The sequence below is a fragment of the Capra hircus genome, chromosome 6 (assembly GCF_001704415.2).
Source record: "Capra hircus breed San Clemente chromosome 6, ASM170441v1, whole genome shotgun sequence".
NCBI lineage: Eukaryota > Metazoa > Chordata > Mammalia > Artiodactyla > Bovidae > Capra > Capra hircus.
The window spans coordinates 108,954,969-108,977,840 of NC_030813.1; the positions used below are offsets into that span (position 1 = coordinate 108,954,969).

The window sequence follows — 22,872 nt, forward strand, 5'->3', positions numbered from 1 at the left end:
GTAGGGCAAATTGACATCCTGAAATCCGGAGAAAGAGGAGTGAATCCCGAAAGTCACCATCAAAATCCTGCTTACCTGGAACAAAAGTCACTAGAACCAGTAAATAGTAGACATACTTAAATGGTAATTTTGACAAACTGCTGAAGTCTGAGCATGGTCTAGCCTAAGGATCAGAAACTCCTGGAAGACATACTTTTTGGGATACCTTCATACTTTCATGGGTTTTACCTATGGTGAAGAATCAAGAAAAATACCCTCATAGCTCTGGTAGAAGGAAAGAGAAAGTAACCACTGTAAAATATGCCCAGAGCATTGTCCAAAAAAAGGCATACTTTCCAGGAAAAAACCTTAATCAGAGTCTTCTATCACAGGCATTTTCCAACTTCAGCCCCTTCTAGCCCACCTATATCACATAAATGAGAAAAGCTAAAAGATACCTATGAAAGTCATAGCCCAAGGACACAAATCCTGAAGTAACACAAGGCTGTGACTTAATCATAAGAGTATAGAATGTTTCCCTCCCTCCATACTTCACCACACATCAATAGGGCTCCAGGATAAGAGAGGAAGATTACATCTGAAAGAGCTGCAAGACACACACTCCAACTAAGGAAGAGTTCAAGACGCACAAAAAGACAGGGGAGGAAAAAAAACAAGGACACTAAGAGCATTTCATGTCTCTGGCATTTAAAGCTTCAGTAAGCATTAAGCACAGAACAACTCCTGGCCAAATTAAGATACAACCTCAAGTTAATTAAAAGACTATTTATTTGAGCTCTTATCCTAAAGAAAGGCAATGCCAAAGAATTTTCAAACTACCACACAACTGTACTCATCTCACATGCCAGCAAAGAAATGCTCAAAATTCTCCAAGATTGGCTTCAACAGTATGTGAACTGACAACTTCCAGATGTTCAAGCTGGATTTAGAAAAGGCAGAGGAACCAGAAATCAAATTGCCAACATATGTCAGATCACAAAAAAAGCAAGAGAAGTCCAGCAAAACACCTACTTCTGCTTTATTGACTATGCCAAAGCCTTTGACTGTGTGAATCACAATAAACTGTGGAAAATTCTTAAAGAGATGGGAATACCAGACCACCTTACCTGCCTCCTGAGAAATCTGTATGCAGGTCAAGAAGCAACAGTTAGAACTGGACATGGAACAACAGACTGGTTCCAAATGGGGAAAGGAGTGCATATATCACCTTACTTATTTAACTTCTATGCAGAGTACATCATGCGAAATCTTGGGCTGAATGAAGCACAAGCTGGAATCAAGATTCCCAGGTCAAGTATCAATAAATTCAGATATGCAGATGATATCACCCTTATGGCAGAAAATGAAGAGGAACTAAAGAGCCTCCTGATGAAAGTGAAAGAGGAGAGTGAATAAGCTGGCTTAAAACTCAACATTCAAAATAACTAAGATCATGGCATCTGGTCCCATCACTTCGTGGCAAATAGATGGGGAGACAATGGAAACAGTGACAGACTTTATTTTGGGGGGCTCCAAAATCATTGCAGATGGTGACTGCATGAAATTAAAAGACGCTTGCTCCTTGGAAGAAAAGGTATAACAAAGCTAGACAGCATATTAAAAAGCAGAGACATTACTATATCAACAGAGGTCTGTCTAGTCAAGGCTATGGTTTTTCCAGTAGTCATGTATGGATGTGAGTGTTGGACCATAAAGAAAGCTGAGTGCCGAAGAACTGATGCTTTTGAACTGTGGTGTTGGAGAATACTCTTGAGAGTCCCTTGGACTGCAAGGAGATCCAACCAGTCCATCCTAAAGGAGATCAGTCCTGAATATTCATTGGAAGGACTGATGCTGAAGCTGAAACTACAATACTTTGGCCACCGGATACAAAGAAATGACTCAATGGAAAAGCCCCTGATGCTGAGAAAGATTTAAGGCAGGAGGAGAAGGGGATGACAGAGGATGAGATGGTTGGATGGCATCACTGACTCAATGGACAGGAGTTTGAGCAAGCTCCAGGAGTTGGTGATGCACAGGGAAGCTTGGTGTGCTGCAGTCCACGGGTTCACAAAGAGCAGGACATGATTGATCAACTGAACTGAACTGAACAGTCCATACATCTTGTCTAGTTTTCAACAAAAATTTAGAAGGCATACTAAAAGGCAGTTTGAAGAGAAAAGCAAGCATTAGAACCAGAGTCAAACATGAGACAGATTTTGGAATGATCAGACCAGGAATTTAAAATAATTGTGAATAATATTTTAAAGACTCTAATGGAAAAGATAAACTGAAAGAACAGGTGAGTAAAGTACACAAAGAGATGGAAACTCTAAAGAACAATTAAAAGGAAATGTCAGATATCAAAGATACTATAACAGAAATAAGACCACTGATGGGCTCATCAGTAGACTAGACACAACCTAGGAAAGAATCAGCAAATTTGAACATAACAGAAACTTACAAAACTGAAATGAAAAGAGAAAAAAGAATGAATAAAATAGAATATCAAAGAACTGTGGGACAACTCTGAATGTGTACATACATGGGACTAGAATATCAGAAAGAGAAGATGGAACTTAAGAAATATGTGAAGTAATAATAGCCAAGAAATTGCCAAAATTAATTAGACACAAAACCACAGTTCCAAGAATCTCAGAAAACACCAAGTTGGATAAATACAAAAATATCTACACCTAGGCACATCATATACTTAGACTCCATAAAACAAAAAACAAAGGGAAAATCTTAAGAAAAGGTAGAAGGCGGAAGCTGAGGGGAGCGAGGGAATACCCTATCTGTAGAAGAACAAGGATAAGAATTATACAGAATTTCTCATTTGAAACCACACAAGTAAGGGAAGAATGACATGAAATATTTAAAGCACTGAAATGAAGAAACGGACCAATCTAAAATTTCAAATGTAAGATTATCTTTCATAAGTAAGGAAGAAAAAAGACTTACTCAGACAAAAATTGAGAGAATTCACAGCCAAACGACTTGCCTAGGAAGAAATGTTAAAAGAGGTTCTTCAAGAATAAGGAAATGATACACGTCAGAAACTCAGTTCCATATAAAGAAAGGAAGCATATCAGAGAAGCAACAAGAAAAGGTAAAATAAAATCATTTATTTGTCTTATTCTTAATTAATCTAAAATATAACTATTTAATGTACTGAGTGATTATATTATAGCATATGAAATGAAAGACACTGATGTCAGGGACAGCAGAGATGAACTGAGAATATTCTTTTATGAAATATTTTATGAACTGCACAGGAAGCAATGTAATATTATATGAAAATGGACTTAGATTAGTTTAAAATGTATATTGTGAACTCCAGAGCAATTACTTAAAAAAGAATGGGCTTCCCTGGTGGCTCAGAGGTTAAAGCGTCTGCCTCCAATGTGGGAGACCTGGGTTCGATCCCTGGGTCGGGAAGATCCCCTGGAGAAGGAAATGGCAACCCACTCCAGTATTCTTGCCTGGAGACTCCCATGGACAGAGGAGCCTGGTAGGCTACATACAGTCCACGGGGTCGCAAAGAGTCGGACATGACTGAGCGACTTCACGTTTCACGTTTAAGTATAATTGACAGGCTAAGAGAAGAAATAAAATGCTCAACTAAAATGGGAAAAGACAGAAAGGAGGGGAGGGAAACAATTACAAGGTCAGAAAAAAACATGAAAGCTATGAACCCAGCTACGTCAGTCAACACTTTAACTGTGAACAGTCTAAATCTACCAATTAAAAGACATTTTCAAGGGCACAAATGCTTAAGTCACACAAGGCTGTGACTTAATCATAAGGGTACAGAATGTTTCCCCTCCTCCATACTTCACCACACACCAAAAGGCCTCTAGTATAAGTAAAAGGCTATATTTGAAAGAGCTACAAGACACAAACTCCAAAAAAAACAAGACTCAATTGTATGTTGCCTATAGGAAACACACTTTAAATACAAAGATACAGGTTAAAAATTAAGGGATAAAGAAATATCATGTAACACAAGCAAAAAGAAAGCTGCAGTAGCTATATAAATTTCAGACAAAGCAGACTTCAGAATAAGGGAAATCATGAGGTTTTATAAAGATCAGCATAATGATAAAGGGGTTAATTCTCCAAGAAAACATAATAATCCTTTGTGTATATACACTTAACAACAGAATATCAAAATATGGAGGCCAAAACTGACAGAACTGTATGGAATTCAAAACCCACAGATCCATTAGCACAGTTGGAGATATCAATACCTCTTTTTCATTAATTGATACACCAAGCAAGCAGAAAGTCAGAAAGTTGACCTGAACAACACTAACAATCAGCTTTATCTAATCTCATCATTTATAAAACAGTCCATCCAACAGCATTAAAATGTACACTCTTCTCAAGTTTGTATGAAACATTCATCAAACATTCACATTCTGGCCCATAAAACATACTTAACAAAATTTATAAGAATAGAAATCATACCAAGCATGTTCTTAGATTACAATGGAATTAAACTAGAAATCAATAACAGAAAGATAGCTGCGAAAACTCAAAATATTTGGAAATTAAACATACTTCTAAATAACACATGGGTCAAAAAAAAGAAGTCCCAGGAGACACTTAAAATATCTTACATAAAATACAATCTATCAAAACTTGAAGATACAGCAAAAACAGTGCTTAGAAGAAAATATAGAGCACTGACTGTAACACATGTATCTTGTGATATATGTATCTCTTGTGATACATATATCACAAGAAGAAACATCAAAAATCTAAGCTTCCACTTTAGGAAACTAAGGGAAAAGAGGAATTTAAACTTAGTACAAACAGAAGAAAAAATAATAAAAATTAGAGCAGAAATCAATGAAACTGGAAAGATGAAAACAATAGAGAAAATTAACAAAAGCAAAAGCTGATAACCTCTAGCCAGGCTGACCAGAGAGAGTGAGAGACTGAGAAAGAGACACAAATTAATGAGGGATCATTACTGATTCCCATAGACATTAAAATAATAATAAAGGAATAATATGAACAACTTCACGGCCAAAAATTTGAGAACACAGATGAAATGAACCAATTCTTTGAAACACACAAACTGCCAAAACTCATACAAGCTGCCACAGACTCCCAGAACTTCTACCCACCAGCTTCAGCACACCAAAGTCAGACCTCTAAGTACTCACCTCTTTGGGAGCCTATCATACAAGCACCTCAAAGCCCTGAGTCTCTCACTGCATCAATCAATCCAGCTCTCTTCCAGAAAACTATCAGAGAGTACAACTCCCTCTGAAATGCAACACATTTCAGCAACAACTGAACTCTGAGAAGAATCTCCAGGGAACTGCTGGAAATAACTGTCTCTTGGCAACCTTGCAGCCATCTGAACCCACCACCATGTCTCATGTCCCTGATACCCTCTTCTATCAAACATCTGTCCACCATTTATCCTTCTGCTATGTAGGTCTTCATCCCTATCCTGCCTTGTGCTTCCTCTTCCTAACTGACCCTCCAAATGCTCCTCTTCTTTCCAAATCTTTCTGCCACGACTTTTGGAAATCACACTCTTAAGTTTAATTAGTCCTTCTACATCTTAATAAACTCTTCATAAAAATTTTTCTATTTTTCTGTCTTAACTTCACCATTGTAAAAGAAAAAAAAAACTCTTCTCTTTATAAACCTTAAGACTTTTAGTAGATACCTACATAATATTAGATAGCACTTTGTTTTCATCTGCTTCACTTATCACTATGTGAAATAAGTATGATGAGTCGGTAAATCAAATGGACACCATTTTCAAAGGAATAATGAATAGCAATCTTGAAATAACAAACACTGTGGCAGCACTTAACAATATTATCAGGTATTTCAAAACTTAGTTCTAAAATTTAACAGATACAATATATACAACTTAGTGAAAGGTTCCTCACTCCCAAAATGCAGGTATTTTTACTTGCTTATTTGTACAACAAATAATCTACTTTAGATTTTAATTAAATATAGAAATGAATTAAATCATATAGATTATACAATAGTCATAACAACATATATTTTACTGTATAAGTACAACCTGTAAGAAGCAACACTAACGCAAGAGAGGACTGTAAATATAATCAGTTACAAGTTGGCAAATATCCAACCAAAAGAACATTCAAAGTAAAAGACAGCAGAGTCTCAGGGAGTCCAAGTTCAAGATCTGCCATCTCCCCAGCTGTCATACAAGCACCATATCCTTTTGTTGGTGGTTAACAAGGTGGCTCATCTGCGTGGGGCACTGGCACACAATAGTAGTTATGTTCTTCTACCTCACAAATGACTACACTTCATTGAGTTTATACTCAGTAGAGCAGTGTTTGCAAACCACTTAGATTCCAGGGCGGAAAGAGCTACAAAAACGAAACATCCAGTCCTTCTCTGAGGTTTGTTATTAGCCTCTGTTAGCCACAGGTTACACGGCACTAAACACTATGTGCTGTGTGTTTGCTTGCAACCACTATGAAAAATAGCCTATAACATCTTTCTGAAGACTCCTAGAAAATTTTGAGTTAATTTAAAATCAGGGAATTTAATTGGGACATACTTCAATTCTTAGAACTAGTTTTTGACAAAATACTTCACGAGTTTTCTTGGATGTCAATTCGATTTTGTTTTAACCAACACTATTCAATACACTATCACTAAAATTCAATGCTGCTGGTTGAGAAAAAGTAAAGACAGTAAAAAGTGAAGAAGGTAAAACAATCAGTTTGATTTGAATCTAAGTTAATTCCTAGCTGACAAATAAACTTCTTCCTGGATGATAAAAAATGCTTTAAAAAAAACAGATTCATAGCTTAATAGTCCAGTTATGTATAACTCTTTCCATACACATTATATAAGTTAGAGAACGTAGAACAAAACCCTAAATAATTCATTATACCGATGTCCTCAAAACAGCTTGTCAAAACATTTCTCAAAGATTTCTACCCTATAGCATGTGCACAAAAATCTGAAGTATTCATGCAATATACAGCATCTACAATGATTCTAGACACAAATCTACATTAAACACTATTAAAATGTTTATGAAAGCATTGTTTTTAAAAGTAACATTTCCCCCAATTTATAGTAAAGAACTGTAGTCAAAGCTTCTCTGGTCTGGGTAAAAAAGTTTACATATATTTTAACAAAAGAAACTACTGTATTGTATTTTTATATAGCATTAAACTTAGAATCTCTGGAAAGCAGAAAAAATTTATGACAATTCATTTTACCATTTCAGAATTTCTACTTTCCTGGAATGATTTCATGAAAATGTTCATGTACTTCCTAGAAATACTTTACTGCATTGTTTAAATAAACCAAGGTATATGCTTTACAGAGATTATAATATGTAAACAATGTAAGGCACTGTCAAAAAATAAAATCAACAAGTACCTTCAAAATAGAAATCTCATGTGACATTCTCTTTCTCCCAAAATATGAATTATATTAGAAATGAATACAGACATTTTACTAAACTCAACTATTCTCAAAGATGATGGAAGTTTTCAAAATTTCTATAAATTTGCCCATTAATGTCTACTGACTTTAACCAGCTACATAATAGCATAAAACACACACTGTAAAGAACTATAAAGATTTGAGGGGATGGTCACACAGCATTGTAAATGTACTAAACATCACTGGTTATACATTTTGAAAATGTTTGTTTGTATACTATGTGAATTTCATACCAATATTAATTTTATATAATAATTTTATAATATTAATAAACTTTAAATTCCTATAAATCGAATAACAAATTTGATAAATTTTGTTTTAACCAACACTAAATATATCAAATTTTTAAATGATTTGGAGTAAGGTAAAATTAAGAGAGTCTAATCCACACACATGATATTCCCCTAATTTTTAAATGAAAAAAAAATTTTAATTGAATATTATATTATTTACTCTGAGATGCATAAAAACTTCACATTCACCACTAACTCTAGATATATCTATGAACCATAAAAAGTTATTTTATTTTACATTCAGAGTCAAATATCATTAGAAGCTTGACTAATCTAGTTCTCATTTTTTTAAAATCAAATATGTATCCATGTAGATAGATTTTAATGGAGCAAAAAGAAAAGAAACTGTCATTTTTCAAATCCTATTCTACCAACTAGGTGAATGAAACAAGGACTGTGGCTTTCTACAAACCTCTGTCCAATAATTTTTCTTTACCTTACTATCTACTTTAAACATAATCAGTTTAAAATAGAAAAAAACAACAATAAAAAAGCCAGACACAAAAACTTGAGACATATTTTCTAAGAGGAAAATGAACAGGCATAAAATATTAAGTCATATGGTCACAGGTGAAATTTTTTCCAGGAGACAAAGAACATGTAGAAGAAATGGCGAAGAGGAGTCCTAAAAGCCTCATCTATATGTCAACAACACAAACACACAGCTCGAGGCCCTTCAGACATGATCAAGAACCATGTGAGCCTCAGCCTTCTCTGCATATTTTAGAAAATAACTCAGAATCTATTTGCCATCCAAAATTAAGGCAATGATATCTGTTAAGCATCAAACATCATATAGAAGAGTGCTTAAAACTCTCCCTTCATTTTCTAGATTCGTTTTTTTATGAGCAACACAGTTCCACATAACCAAGTTATGATTCTCCACTTAAAACATCAAACTCCAACAAAGAACTAAATGAGAATCATGAATATTACCCCCCAATACCTCATGATGATATAAAAGATACTAACTCAAAGTGGAGGAAAGAGCAAAAAAACAGCATGTCAATAATTAAGTACATTAATGATTACTATGTATATTTTCTATTAGCATAATTTAATTTTAAAATCTATATATCTATATAAGCTCATGTTGCCAAAGAATTTTTATTATATAATTATTCAAGTAGTTTTTCTTACTCTACATACTTTCTTCTGAACACACACTACACATGACTATCATGTTAAAAAACTGTATGTGCTTCATATACACAGTTAGTCATACTTAGTTTTCTGATATATCTATTAAATCTGAACACTTATAAATATTTAAGAAACTAATTCATCATAAAAATTATATACATATATATGTTTTTTGTCCTTACAATTTAAAATGAAATTAAATTTTCCTCTCTAATAATTTTCATTCAATTTATATATTCTGTAAGTGGTGAATATGACCAAAATCAGTTACTAAATATCAAAATATCATTTATTACTACATGTATTAAACTTCTAACAGTAATATTAGTAATACAAGTAGCATATGAAAGCTATTAAGATTAACCCAGTTCCCTGACCCAAATCATTCCAAACACGACTCTTGAGGGAGGATGAAATAAAAGGATTAGCACAAATGTAAAACCAGTCTCCATATATATGATGTAAAAATCAAGGTAGAAACAGCATATGTGTGTGTGGTGTGTGTATGTATCTGTCTATGTGCTTGTAAGCAGAGTATATTCAGTATTGGAATAATCACAGAATTCATTTCATACCTGTGCTCCGTAGATATATTTATCCAACATCTTGCCTCCTATTGTCTGCCCTCCTATGTCCCAAACTTGGAGAGTAACATTCAAGCTTCCTACAGTATAAAACAGAATATAAAAATAAGAAAAACAGGAACAATGTAACAACTGAATACAGTTTCACAGAACATTAAGTCACAGTGATAAACTCTGAACCTAATGTGCATGTTTATCCTGCATGTTCACATAAGTGGAATTGTGAAATAATGCTGTCAAAAGAGATTAACAGTGGGGAATTTAGGTTTACACTTTACCCCAGTTCCATGCAACCACATTTATAATCACCTCCAAAACAAAAGAAAATAAATAAAGTTTTAATTCACAACCATCTTAAACCTTAAAATTTTTTTTTTCTTATACAGAGACTAAAACAATACAGCACTCGAGTGTGGAGTAAGATATAATTTAAAAATTAAAACTGAAATTTACCTTATTGCATATAATGAATTTTGCTGTAACTTCTAAACTCTACAGATTCTAAATAAAACTCACAAATTACCAACACACTACAAAAATGATCTCAAGGTTTCAATTCGAATGAAGTTTTAAATTTGAATGTTAGCTACTATATACAATAGTGAACATAATTTTAAAATTACATGTTTTCAAATTTAACTTATAAAATATAAACATTTCGACAGCCCTATTCAGAACTGATGTAGGAGCATACCCAGGATATCACAAATTGTTATGATGCATTTACATCTGTTCAAAGCAGTCAACTGAAACTAATTATAATATGTGCTTCAAAGCCCTCATAAAATAGAATAAATCTATTTGATGATTTCACAAATCTCTTTCCCATACAAACATTATAAAAGCATTCTAAATTACTAAAAGGCAATCTTTAAAATTCTTTCATCCATTTTGCAAAATATTTACTTGATAAAAAATTTATAAATTTATAATTTATTTTTATTCTCTATTATTCATGCAATTAGTGACTAAACAACAAAATTTAAAGACCAAGTTCAATATGCTTTGTATTTTAACATTTCAGACTGTTTCTCCTAATAAAATTATGCTGTTTTCTCCAAAGGTGGACAGAATCTCAATCAGCACCTTCAAAATGAGCTCCCACACCAAAAATGTATCTTTCTGAATGATTTGCAAATCAGGAAAACTTAAAATCTTAGATACTAAAAGACTAGTCTCACTTCAAAAACAAACCAAAAAATGTTATATAGATATGAATTTTTATACCAATGCAAAACACTAAAATTGGAGAATGTCAGTCACACCATTCAACTTAGCAACTGGAAAGAAAGTACAACACTAGATTAACCAGTCAACTTTTACCCTTAACTCTAAGTTTTGTAGGGTCTGTATTACAACCTTTCCATTATCTGGATGTAGTTCTGTTCCATCTGCCAACCTGCAGGATTTACATGAGGAACTTCCATTAGCATTAATGAGAACTACTGAAGTTTATCACCAGTCATCTTTCCCACATATACACACTTTCAACACTCACAGAGTAATGACTGAAGTGTTCTTAGAGCTCTACAAACACAAAAACCAAAACATCACAGATGAATTCTCACCCAACAACTTGTATAAAGCTAGTATCTTAAAAATCTAAATTTTTAAGAAATTTTAAGAAAATTTAATTAAGAAAATTAAATTCTAGAAAATTAAGAAATCTAAATTCAAAATTCACTGTGCTACAATGCTATCTCAAATTAAGCAGGGGAGAAAGGGCTAGTTGACACTAGAAGAATGTCATATAGTTTCAGGAGCCTCTAGATAAACAGGCAGTACTCTATTCATTTTACTAATAAGACTCTTTAGTTAATGTTTACTTCAAAAAGCAGTCCTCAACAGTGTTAACTTTTTAAAGATTTTAGGCAAACTTAATAAAGGGCATTTAATATCATTTTCTTCAAGGTCAATAAACTTAACTTTATATCAAGAAATATGAAGCTTTTTTCCTTTACATTCTGATATTTGGACCCTATCCTATCTATAACTTTAGAAGTATCATCTTCACTACATACTTTTAAATTCTGACAACATAATTTCAAGACTTAAAATCATTTATTCAACTGTCTCCCACCTGAGAGGTTTATATTCCAATATTGAGGGAATAATTGTTAAATCCATACCTTTCCAAATAAACACTATTTGTTGTTCTTGGCTTGTTTTTCTTTAATATACATATTCTAGTGCCTCAGATAAAAATAGCTGTGTATTACTAATAACCTACTAATATACAATGCTAACCAAAAAAATAAACAACTTTTCTTGTTACAGCTTCAACAAATGATATTAACTTCATGGTTATTTCATGTATCAAGAAATGTATTTTCAACTCCACATTTGAATTTTATGCTTATTAACACATAAAAATAAATCAGAGTTCCTTCTATTTGGGAAATAATACAGAAGTCAAATTAATATTCCCTTTAGTTCTAACAAGCAAAAATATATTAAATCTTCTGGTATACTTTCAAAATGACAAGCCCATAAAACTATTTAAGAATTTTCAAATAATCAACATTGCAAAATTATTAAAATCCTAGAATCCATTAAAATAAATTTCTAACTAATAAAGAATGTTAAGGAGGAAACTGTCAGCAATCTAATCCTAAATGCAAAATGCTACTCCTGCTCCTCTGTAAGAAATGACATTTAACTAGGGAAAAAAATAAATAAATGAGGTGACAAAATACAGGTAAGTTGCTTTTGGTATGAATCAAAGCCACCAAGAGGATTCAACAGTGACCTTGTAAAAGTACACTTGGTGCCTTGGTTAACCTTACTTAAAGTGCTGCATAGTCAAGATGGAACTAAAAACACAAGTCTGCCCACTTCTTGTACTAAAGACTTAGAAATCCTTTTCACAGTAGAACGCTGTTTACTGGACTGTACCCACAAGCTTCCTGAAAGTATTTTGACTAGGCTCTTAAGAAGCTCTATCAGCAGAATCTCTGACTAACAGATACACTATTTTAAGCAGTAAAATCTGCACAGTGGTTGCATCCAGACTATACAGCATACCAGATCATGAAATATACTAACATGGATGAGTATTTGCAAAGTAATGACCTTGAAAACTTGCATGAAGAGAATGTCAATAGATGGACAGGAGGTATTACACCTCTAAGGATCTGAATGGATAGAAGACTCACTAGAATACTAACAAATACTAGATTTGCCTTCTGTGCTGCTACACCATAAATTTAATAATGCTGCCTATAATGTTTCAGCAAATGATACAAATATTAATCACTGGGCACAAGGAATTAAAATTAAACTATACAAAGGGTATACTATAAACCTTTAATTTATTCATCTTATTTCTTAATATACCTATTAATATCAAATCAAACTACAACTTTTTCCTACTAATATTTATACAATAATTTTAAATCCACTAAACAGAATAAAATCAACTGCTTTATATAAAAAAAATTTTTTTCTGGAACTCTGCCCATCAAAATAAAAGCTTAATCACGAAAATTAAAACATACATTCAATAAGAGTATGCATTTCCTAGTGTCATTTCTTTAACCTACGTACTTTCTACTCTAAAATATATTATAAATTTGGATTTCAAAAATAACAAATACTTTTTACAAAGTCATCAAAATTCAAAAATGGCTGGTATTGTGCAAAGAACTAGAAATCATCAACATGTATTACACATATAAAATGTTTAGAATCAGCCTTAAAATGTTTTTAATGTCGAATAGGTGCTTGCTCCTTTACTTAAGTCTTTGAACTGAAAAATCAGAAAAATTAAATAATATTCATAATACAGAAAGTTAGTGCTTCTGCTAGTTAGCACTGAAACAAAACAGTAATTAAATACATACTGAGGTTCTCTGTGTACAGCTGGCATCTCTGAAGAAACTGTTGTAAAATAAGTTTTCAGCAAATATATTATCTGATTTCTACATGTATTCTGCTAGTGATTGGGGTAAATATTCTATTTATATCAGCATTAACCTATCCATAAGCTAATAATAAAAAGGAAATTTTCAGTTTTTAATACATACAAAAATACAAATGAAACAAAATACACACGTTTCTCATTAAACCTCTTTTTGAACAATAACTTAGTAATGGATAATTGGAATTCATTTCTGAAGTTATATCTTCTTCTTATTTTTCATTGGTAGTCGAGTAACAACCATCAAAATATAACAGCATATTACTAGTGAGATATGCAGAATACCTTCAATTACCAGGAGTTTGCATTAGCTGTTCTAAAACATTCATAGAGAGTTGTATTTGAGAGACTAACATAGTTCAATCATATTAGAATTTATTAAACCCCTTCCCACTATATCACTCACGGTCCAGTATATGAATCTGACACTACACTTGCAACTGTTTTTATTCAAATGTGTTTCCTCAGAGAGAAGAGAGATTGACTGGTTTATGAAGTCAATCAAGACAAACTGCTTTTAATAAAATACTTTAAACACATAATTTAAGCACAAGTGAATGGACAGAGCATTTTAAAGCCCCAATTGTTCAGAAACTAACTTAAAACAGAAACCACTCTTTTTTTGTTATTATTTCCCTGTATTTCCCACAAAATGTGCTGCGACTGGCATCTAAATAGTTTCTTTGCATGGTGAACTGAAACATCTTGAATGCTCAAACTGTATTTTTATGAGTGCCTAGGGACCCTAAATTTTAGTGGTCTATTAAATGCCAGCAATTTCATGCTGCCTTGCATAAAACAGCATTCACATATTAGAGCACAGAAGTTCCATAGCTACATTATACTTCTGTTCCAACTTTCTCTCAAACAAAAAACTGAAGCAGAGGCTAATCAAAATAACATTTAAAAAAATAATCCTTTCCAGTCTTCTCACATTTAGTTTATACAATATCTGTTGATAATTATATGGCATTTGATTTTGTTTTTAAGGTTAGAATTTTATAAGCAACTATTGTTTATCCTCAAAAAATGTGCAACGGTCAAAAACAGTGTAGCGTGGGGAGTATATAAACTTTTTCCTTACACACACGAACAGTATGTCTTCACGATAGATGCTGATGAAAGAACCTCCCTAAGACACATTTACTGATTACATATATTTTCACACAGAAACAGTACCTGAATGTTACACATTTCTGCTTATGTCTCTTATCGTCAGATGTGAACAACTTTCTATGTTAAGACATTTTAGTCTCTTACCTGGCAATGTTATTCTTCTCAAAAAGAAATCCAATCCTATAGTTTGTTTGTATTGTTTCCCAAAAGTTTCTTGAGCAAAACAGGTAGCTAAGGAGGTCTAAAAAATTGATGCACAGAATATCAAAATTAATGTCTTTGGCTTTAGAAATGTAAACAAAATCACTACTATATCTTATTAAGTAATCTTAATATTTATACCCCAATTATACCAAGCAACTTTAAGCAGTTCTAATCAATTACAAGGGGAAGAGGGACTTTTCATTCCACCAGGTATATTTCACTTGCCAACCAGCTATCAGTGGCAACAACACACTAATCAGCTAAATCTCTTTAAATCTCTTTATATCTCCTAACTATCAACCTCCTATTCCTTTCTAGAAATTAGAATTTCTATTTATCAACAGAGAAAACTAAAACATGATTAAAGATCTGAATTTTATATGTCCCCATATATCAGCTCAACACAACTTTCACAGATGTTTCATTTCTGAGGTCAAACATCTGAGTAGTTTGTGTCCTCAGCTAATAAGAAGTAAAACTAATTAAGGAAAGGAGAACCTGTTTATACAATTTCTTTTTTCCCCCCTAAGAAATGTGTCTAATTTTTCTCTGCATGTAAATGAAAATGAGTCTATAGAACTGATAGTATTTATCTTTTAAATGAAGAAATTGAAATTTTTAAGATTAATATTAAGCAGGCAAAAATAAATATATTCTATTCAAGAACTAGAAAGCTTAACAGTCACAAGAATATTATAACTAGAACAAATATATATCTACATATTTTAAATAATAATTCAGAGTTACACTCAAAACTCTAGAGTTTCTTTACAGTACCATTTCTTACCAATGCAAACAAATAATTAATCATTCTAGTGAAATAACTCAAAAGTTCCTTAAACATTTGTAATGCACTATTTGTAAACATCCTCTAAAAGAAGAGAACGGGAGCGTCATGAAGCTTTTCTGCTCTTCAAGACAGATTCTCAAAGTTAAAGAAAAATAACCCTTTTTTATTTTAAAAGTAAAATTAGATGTCAACTCCTAAAATAATGAAACCTAAAATTTGTAAGATAGCTTATTATAATTATGACATATAGCTTATTATAATTATGACAGTGCAAAAGAAAACTGGGCCAAACTTTCTTTCAAAAAAACCCTAAAATTCCTTTGACATAAGAATCATATTTTTCAGATAAATGGCAATTTGCACACACTAATTCCAATTCATCTAATATTTATATAATCAGCATTTGTAAGAAATTGCTAAAATATTTGGTCAAATATATATTGAGTACCATAAGATGTTCTGCTACACTCTGAGAAATAAACTTACTACACCAAAATGAAAATTCATTTGGCTTCCTTGATAATATAAAAACTGAGAGATCAGAAGAAAAAAAAGTAAGCATTCCTTTTTAAAGCCTTTTATTATTTAGCCTGTTTATGCCACTGAACTCATTTAACTTAGAGGACAAAACTATCTATGAAGAGGCTAAGGGTTCTAAAGCAAAGTAATTAACACTACTTATACTATTACAGATATTTCAAAATGTTTAATATATGGACAGTTGAAACACTTTCATAAGTCTAAGAGAAATGCAAGGCACATGTAACTTCAGCAGAGTGTTTCTTTTCCCAAAAATAGGACTTCTGGATTTTGATAGCCCTACCCTCACACTTTTGAGACATATAAAACTAGAATTTTCAATTGTAATAAAGTATAATTTGTCAAAAGTGTAGGTCATTAGGAACAACGAATATTAAAATAGGTTCTTACATCATCTCCAGACATCTTACTACAAAAATTAAAGAGGAGCATCTGAATCAGCAGGAAAGAGGCACTTCCTCTCCAATTATCTAGATATTATGTTATCTGTCTCATTTGATAATTTCTCAGAAGTCATTGTAGAAATACCTTTCTTGAACAATTATGAAGTGAGCAACCATCTATCAAATCTGATTCTTTACAGTTTTCTTTTTGGTTTGGTGAACTTTTGCTAGCAATTTTTAACCATACTACCTTTACTAATACTGAAAAGACACCATAAAAGGATATTTTGCCTCAAAAAAAATCTTAATATATAATAAAATTCAAAGTATGAATCAAAGGAATCAAAACAGGAAAGAAATAGAAAAATGTGTTAATGGAAGGAGGTGCTAAACTTCTCTTGCATAAACTGTTAGTGGTCATCGCAATACTCTATTGCTTTTGTAAGGGTGTACAAAAATGTCCTGATTAGAACTAGCAAAAAAAAAAAAAAAACTGATGCTAGAAAAAAATGGACAGGAGTTAAATCAGGACACAAGTTAAGAATGAAAGAGAGGCTGAATTCATAAAAGAAAAAGACCGTAAAAGACACAGAATGGGAATCGGTAGCTGCCAATAATCTGAAAACTGAATATGGCATGAAAAAAATAGCAGCTTGCATATGAACAATGAAAAAAAGGTAAGATGTCTGATGCTGGTATCCAGAAATTTCTGGGAGAAAAAACATCTTTACAATTTTAAAACAGATGAGTCAAGATGACAAAGAACACCAGTATCCTTTGGAGCAGAATAATATCCCTAATTCCATAATATAGAATGAGAAAAATACACTTTGTCACATATAAGATAGAATTTTAGATATGAAAAGTCATAATTATTCACACTAAATTAGCAAAAAGAGGACAATACATGACAGGCTAGAGGAAAAACGGAGGTAAAAAGTTATGAACAGATTTCAATTGAGAAATACATGCATGATAACAAATGAGTACTGGGAGAAAAAAGTAACAAAAATTCAAAGAATTATGATAGAATATAGGATAATGGACAACTTTTGTCTTTTTTTTTGAGGTGTATTAGTATTATAGTCACTATCATTTTAAACAGGAAATAAATTTTTATGAGGGGAGGATAAAAAGATTTAGGAAGTGAAAAATTAGAAGGCATTCAAAAGCATATACGAATCATGAGAAAAACTATAAAAATATAACAAAGTTTGTATTGTGTTAGAAACAATGTTGACTTATTTAAAGCAATTCATCCACTCAAAAACTTGTTATAAACGTACAAAAAGTCATATAATTAATACTTGACTAAGAAAAGTGATCCCAAGTTCTTTTCTTCCTCAAAATGTTTAAAAGTAATCAGAGAATATTGAATTGTTTCTCCTCGACAGTAAAAATCAGTAACAAAGAATCACGATGGCAAGAAGGAAATGAACAGAATTCTCCAAACTCTGCCTATGAATGACACCTTTCCCTGAGCACGAAAGAGGCGAACAGCTGCAGTGCCAACTGCCAAGGGAAAACATATCAGCAGTGGTTACCACAGAAACCAGCATCCAAACTACACCAGGCACACGGAAACCGAGTGGAAAACAGAACCCTGGTAACAATAATAAACCCGCGTTTCTGGAGCCTCTGGTGGGGAAAAGGGACGGAAGAAGAAAGGAGACAAACTTTAGCAGTATGACCAGAGGCAGCGTTGGCGCCACTGACAGAAGCGACAGGTGTGGAGGTTCCCTGGGCAGAGGCTCTGCTCCTCGTTTGGGGGGCGGGGCGGATCCAGAATCCTTCAAGATCTTACCGATGGTCTTCAAAGAGCAAGGTCCGGGCAACGTTTACTCCATTTCAGTAGCTCCCCAACCCTGGGTTAAAGACCCCCTGCCTTGGAGGTAAAGGGACTGGCGGCTAGATATTCTCACGCACTCACTTCATTCAATCAACTGTCATCACAGGACAGATTTTAAGGCAAGGATGCCATCTGTCATGCCAGCAGCCTTGCCCTCAGCACCCAGGCCACAAGAGAGAGAGATTTATTGAATGTTCGTGTTGACAGGTGCTGTGCTGGGGAACAGAGATGAACAGGTATGAACATAGAAACTAACGTTTAGTGCGGCCACTCCGTGTGCTGCAAGCTGCATGTAGATGTTTACATTTACTGTGGATACGCACACTTCACCCCTCCGAAACGACCCCTATCAACATACCCATCCTACAGTTGAAGCACAAATAGGGATAGCAATTTGCCCTCCAGTGACTCGACCAGTAAAGTGATGGAAGCCCCCGCTGTCTCACCCAGGGAGCCTGATTCCAGAATCAAGCTCTTGGGAGCTCCCAGTGCAGCGGAGGCATCAGAAACAGTAAACGGGGTTGGGGTAAGGCGCAAAGTGTGACCCGGCCTAAAGGAAAAACAGGTAAGATGTTTTGGCAGATCATTGCTAGTCCTCAGAGGCGAGAAGCTGGAAAGCTTCCCAGGGAGGCGATGCTGGCTCAGGTCTTGAAGAGAAGTAGGAGTTCGCGATCCAGGCAGGGATTAGGAAATGACTTTTTTTTTTTTTTTAAGGGAGCTGGACAGCTCTCGTCGGACTTCAAGCGTTTAATTTGTGTCGGGCCCCAAGCCACCTCCTGGCGGGCCTGAGCCCAGACGCCCCGGGACTCGCGGAAATAAGGCGACGCCCGGGGGAACGGGGAGGAGGAGTAGGTTTGAAGGGCGCCGGGGCCGCGCCGGGATTCCTTGCAGGCCTGGCACGGCGGGCGCACCAGAGGACTGACCTTCCCGGAGGTGCCGTCCCCCAGCACGACGATTTTCAGTTGCCGGTCCAGGCTCTCCTCCTCAGAGTCCGACATGGTGTCCCAGGAACGAGGCCCGCCTACCCTCCCTCCCACCGACCCCACCCCCGCGAAATAGAAGAAGGAAAGGAAGGAGGGAGATCTCCGGGGGCGGGGGAGAGGAGGAAGCCCGGCAGCGGGGACAGGACTCCCCCCACCCCCAGCGCCGGTGTCTCAGAGGCCACTGGAGGTATCACTCGCCGGACGCCATCTTGCCCGCCGGCCCGCCCCCTGAGCCCGGCCCCGCCCCCCCACCGCACGCTCCGTCGGGCGCGCAGCCCCGCCCCCACCGCGCGCTACGTCGGGCGCGCGGCCCTGCCTCCGCGCCAACCCGCGCAGACCGCGAGCCTCCCTGGCTGGCCGGCCCAAGTGCCGGCCTGGGCCGAGGGGGCCTTCGAACCGAGCAGGCGAGACGCGACACTACCCCTCGCAGGGACAGTTAACGAGATGAAGAGAAAAAAAATTTAAAGTAGGTAGAAAAAACAAGAGCAGAGTAGCGCGTAGACATCCTGTGAAATCCCTCTGTTTCCATCATCTCCCCCTGTGGAGATCCCTGAAGCGAATGGTTTAGCCTGACTAGGCGGGTGGGCGGGGTGGATCCAGGCTGCGCTCCGCGGTTGCCATGGGAGTCCGGATCCGGAGAAGAGGCGGCGGGGCGGGGCCTGTCTCTGGGCGCCCGGGACGCGGGTTGCTGGGAGGAGCGCGCGCAGGGGAGGAGGGGCCTCGGAACGGGGTGGGTCTTGAGGGTCGCGCGCCGGGAAGGACTGCAGTGCAGCCGAGGAGCAAGCGATGGCTAAGAAAGTATAACTGCCGCGGGGCGATGCTGCGAGAGTGAAACGTCGGCTTGGCGCTGTCTTCTCGTTTTTTACTCCTCAGATCCTGCGTTTTCTTAGCCAAACTGCGGAATCCGATGGTTCCTTCACGAAGTGCTTAAGCTGGAGCCGCAGTTCTCAAAGTGTGGTCCGGGGTACCCAGTGGGATCCCAATAAAGTCAAAACTACTTTCCTGTAATTCATTTTTCTTTCCTTTTTCACGTTCATGCGCTTACAAGTATACTTAGAAGTTTTCCAGAAGATGCATTATCTGTATGGCATCACCACTGAGAGCTAAAGGGCCAAACGTTTCTTGGTATCCATTTCAATGCAATAATGAGAGTTATAACTTAACATAAAAACTCTTTGGGGGTCCACAATAATTCTTAAGAGCATAGAGGGAGGCCTTGAGCCCTAAAATTTCGAGAACTGCTATTCTGGATGATCTCAGTCCAGTAGAGCAGGTAAAAAACATAATTGAACTTTTCAACATAGATAAATTACACAATATTAATGCCGGCCTACTATGTCTCCTTGTTAATTATTTTTCATGAATTATCAGGTTCACTCCTCATGGGAGCCCTATAAATTAGGTAGAATTATCTCATTTTACAAATTAGGAAGCTTAAGTCACAAAAAGCTTAGCTCAGAGGCAGTAGTTCTCAAAGACTATGGGAATTCAAATGAGAAAGCAGTAAAGAGTAAGGAAGTACTCACGCTGGCAGCCGAACTGAAGTTCTAATTACAGACCTTCACTCACTAGAGGTGTGACCTTGAGCCTCAATTTCCTTATCTATAAAAGAGAGGCACCACTTTTTTCATAGGGTTGAGAATTAAAGTAACCACTGCAAAGTAACATAGTACAATGGCCGGCTTATAATCACTCAGTACTAACGGGTATCACCTTCCTGGACATCATTAGATATGGTCCGTATTGACCCGTCACTGCTTTCTATTCGGGTTACCTTAAACCCAGGGCTCCAATGTAGAGCCTCAGTCCCTTCACCTGGAGACAGAGCCATCCATAATAGTCACTACCCAGTTGCTATTAGTCCCCAACTCTTTCCCTTCTCCGCTCCATCACCATCACTACCAGCTGTCTACATCACTAGGTGTGTTCATAAAAATTAGGATGAAAAGTTAAGTGCCATACCATATAGGCATGGCATGAAGCTCAGTCAAAAAATTAAATACTTAGGTGTACATAAAATTTTAAATACTCATGTGGCAAAAAATACCATTAGGATCATATAAGCTTCCACAAAAAGATTAGATGAGGAAAATTAGAAAAGTTATACATAATATGAGAGAAGACAATGGCACCCCACTCCAGTACTCTTGCCTGGAAAATCCCATGGATGGAGGAGCCTGGTAGGCTGCGGTCCATGGGGTTGCTAGGAGTCGGACAGGACTGAGCGAATTCACTTTTACTTTTCACTTTCACGCATTGGAGAAGGAAATGGCAACCCACTCCAATATTCTTGCCTGGAGAATCCCGGGGACAGGGGAGCCTGGTGGGCTACCCTCTGTGGGGTCGCACAGAGTCGGACACGACTGAAGCGACTTAGCAGCAGCATACATAATATATTTTAAATCTATTTGACATTATCAGAGAATTACCGAGTTATGACATGGGGAATTATGGAGCTCAGAGGAGGGAAGCTCAAAGATCCAAAACAAGCACTGAGGCCCACTCTCCCCAGGAGGTACCTGCTGATTCACGACTAGAGTCAAGAGAGAGAATAAATAGCACTTTAACAGTCTCAGAGCTGGGAGAAGAAGGGGCAAACAATGAAGGTCAGGACTTCCCTGGTGGTCCAAGAGTTAAAATCCACCTTCCAATACAGAGGACCTGGGATCAATCCCTGGTCAGGGAACTAAGATCCCATATGCCGCAGTGCAACTAAGTATACCACAGATACTGAGCTTGCATGCTCTCGAGCCTGTGCTCCACAACAAGAAAAGCCAGCATGCCACAGCTAGAAAAAAGCCCATAATGAAGAGCCAGCGCACTGCAATGAAATCTTAGCATAGCCAAATTTTGTTAAAATAAACGACGAGGACAAAACGACGAGGACATCCCCGCTAGCAAAACTGATTAAGAATCTACCTGCCAATGCAGGGGACATGGGTTCAATCCCTGAGGCAAGAAGATTCCACACGCCTCAGGGCAGCTAAGCCTGTGCACCACAACTACTGAAGCCCACACACCCTACAGTCAGTGAGCCACAACTATTGAGCCCAAGTGTTACAACTACTAAAGTGCAAGCACCCAGAGCCTCTGCTCCACAACAGGCGAAGCCACCTCAATGAGAAGCCCTTGCATGACAAGAAGGAGTAGACCCCACTCACCAGCAAATAGAGAAAGCCCTCATAAAGCAATGAAGACCCAGTGCAACCAAAAATAAGTTAATTAAAATTATAAAATAGAAACAGTGAAGGTCAAGGCACATCACAAAGGAGGAACACTTGTAAACCAGTCCCCATTTTTCAGGTTAAGAAGTTCCTAAAAAGCTATATCTTAAGAGTTAGGGTGGGTGAAGCGGAAATAGATCACCTCCACAGAAGCTGAAGCCAATTTTTGTGTTACTTAAATTCCTCATTCAGAGAAGGCAATGGCAACCCACTCCAGTACTCTTGCCTGGAAAATCCCATCAACAGAGGAGCTTGGTGGGCTGCAGTCCATGGGGTCGCAAAGTCAGACACGACTGTGCGAATTCACTTTCACTTTTCACTGTCATGCACTGGAGAAGGAAATGGCAACCCACTCCAGTGTTCTTGCCTGGAGAACCCCAGGGATGGGGGAG

General features: G+C 36.4%; 1 protein-coding gene across 5 annotated transcripts in view; it reads right to left on the bottom strand.

Annotated features, from left to right (window-relative positions):
• Window positions 1–19,487, bottom strand: part of RAB28 (RAB28, member RAS oncogene family) — a 111,690-nt gene extending 92,203 nt beyond the window's left edge. For all 5 annotated transcript variants that reach the window (XM_018049731.1, XM_018049732.1, XM_018049733.1 and 2 more), the window contains exons 1-3: window positions 19,197–19,487; window positions 14,652–14,748; window positions 9,464–9,552 (exon numbers count right to left, since the gene is read on the bottom strand). In XM_018049731.1, the coding sequence (XP_017905220.1) occupies window positions 9,464–9,552; window positions 14,652–14,748; window positions 19,197–19,271 (261 nt within the window). In that variant the 5' untranslated portion in view covers window positions 19,272–19,487. The remainder of the gene's footprint in view (window positions 1–9,463; window positions 9,553–14,651; window positions 14,749–19,196) is intronic.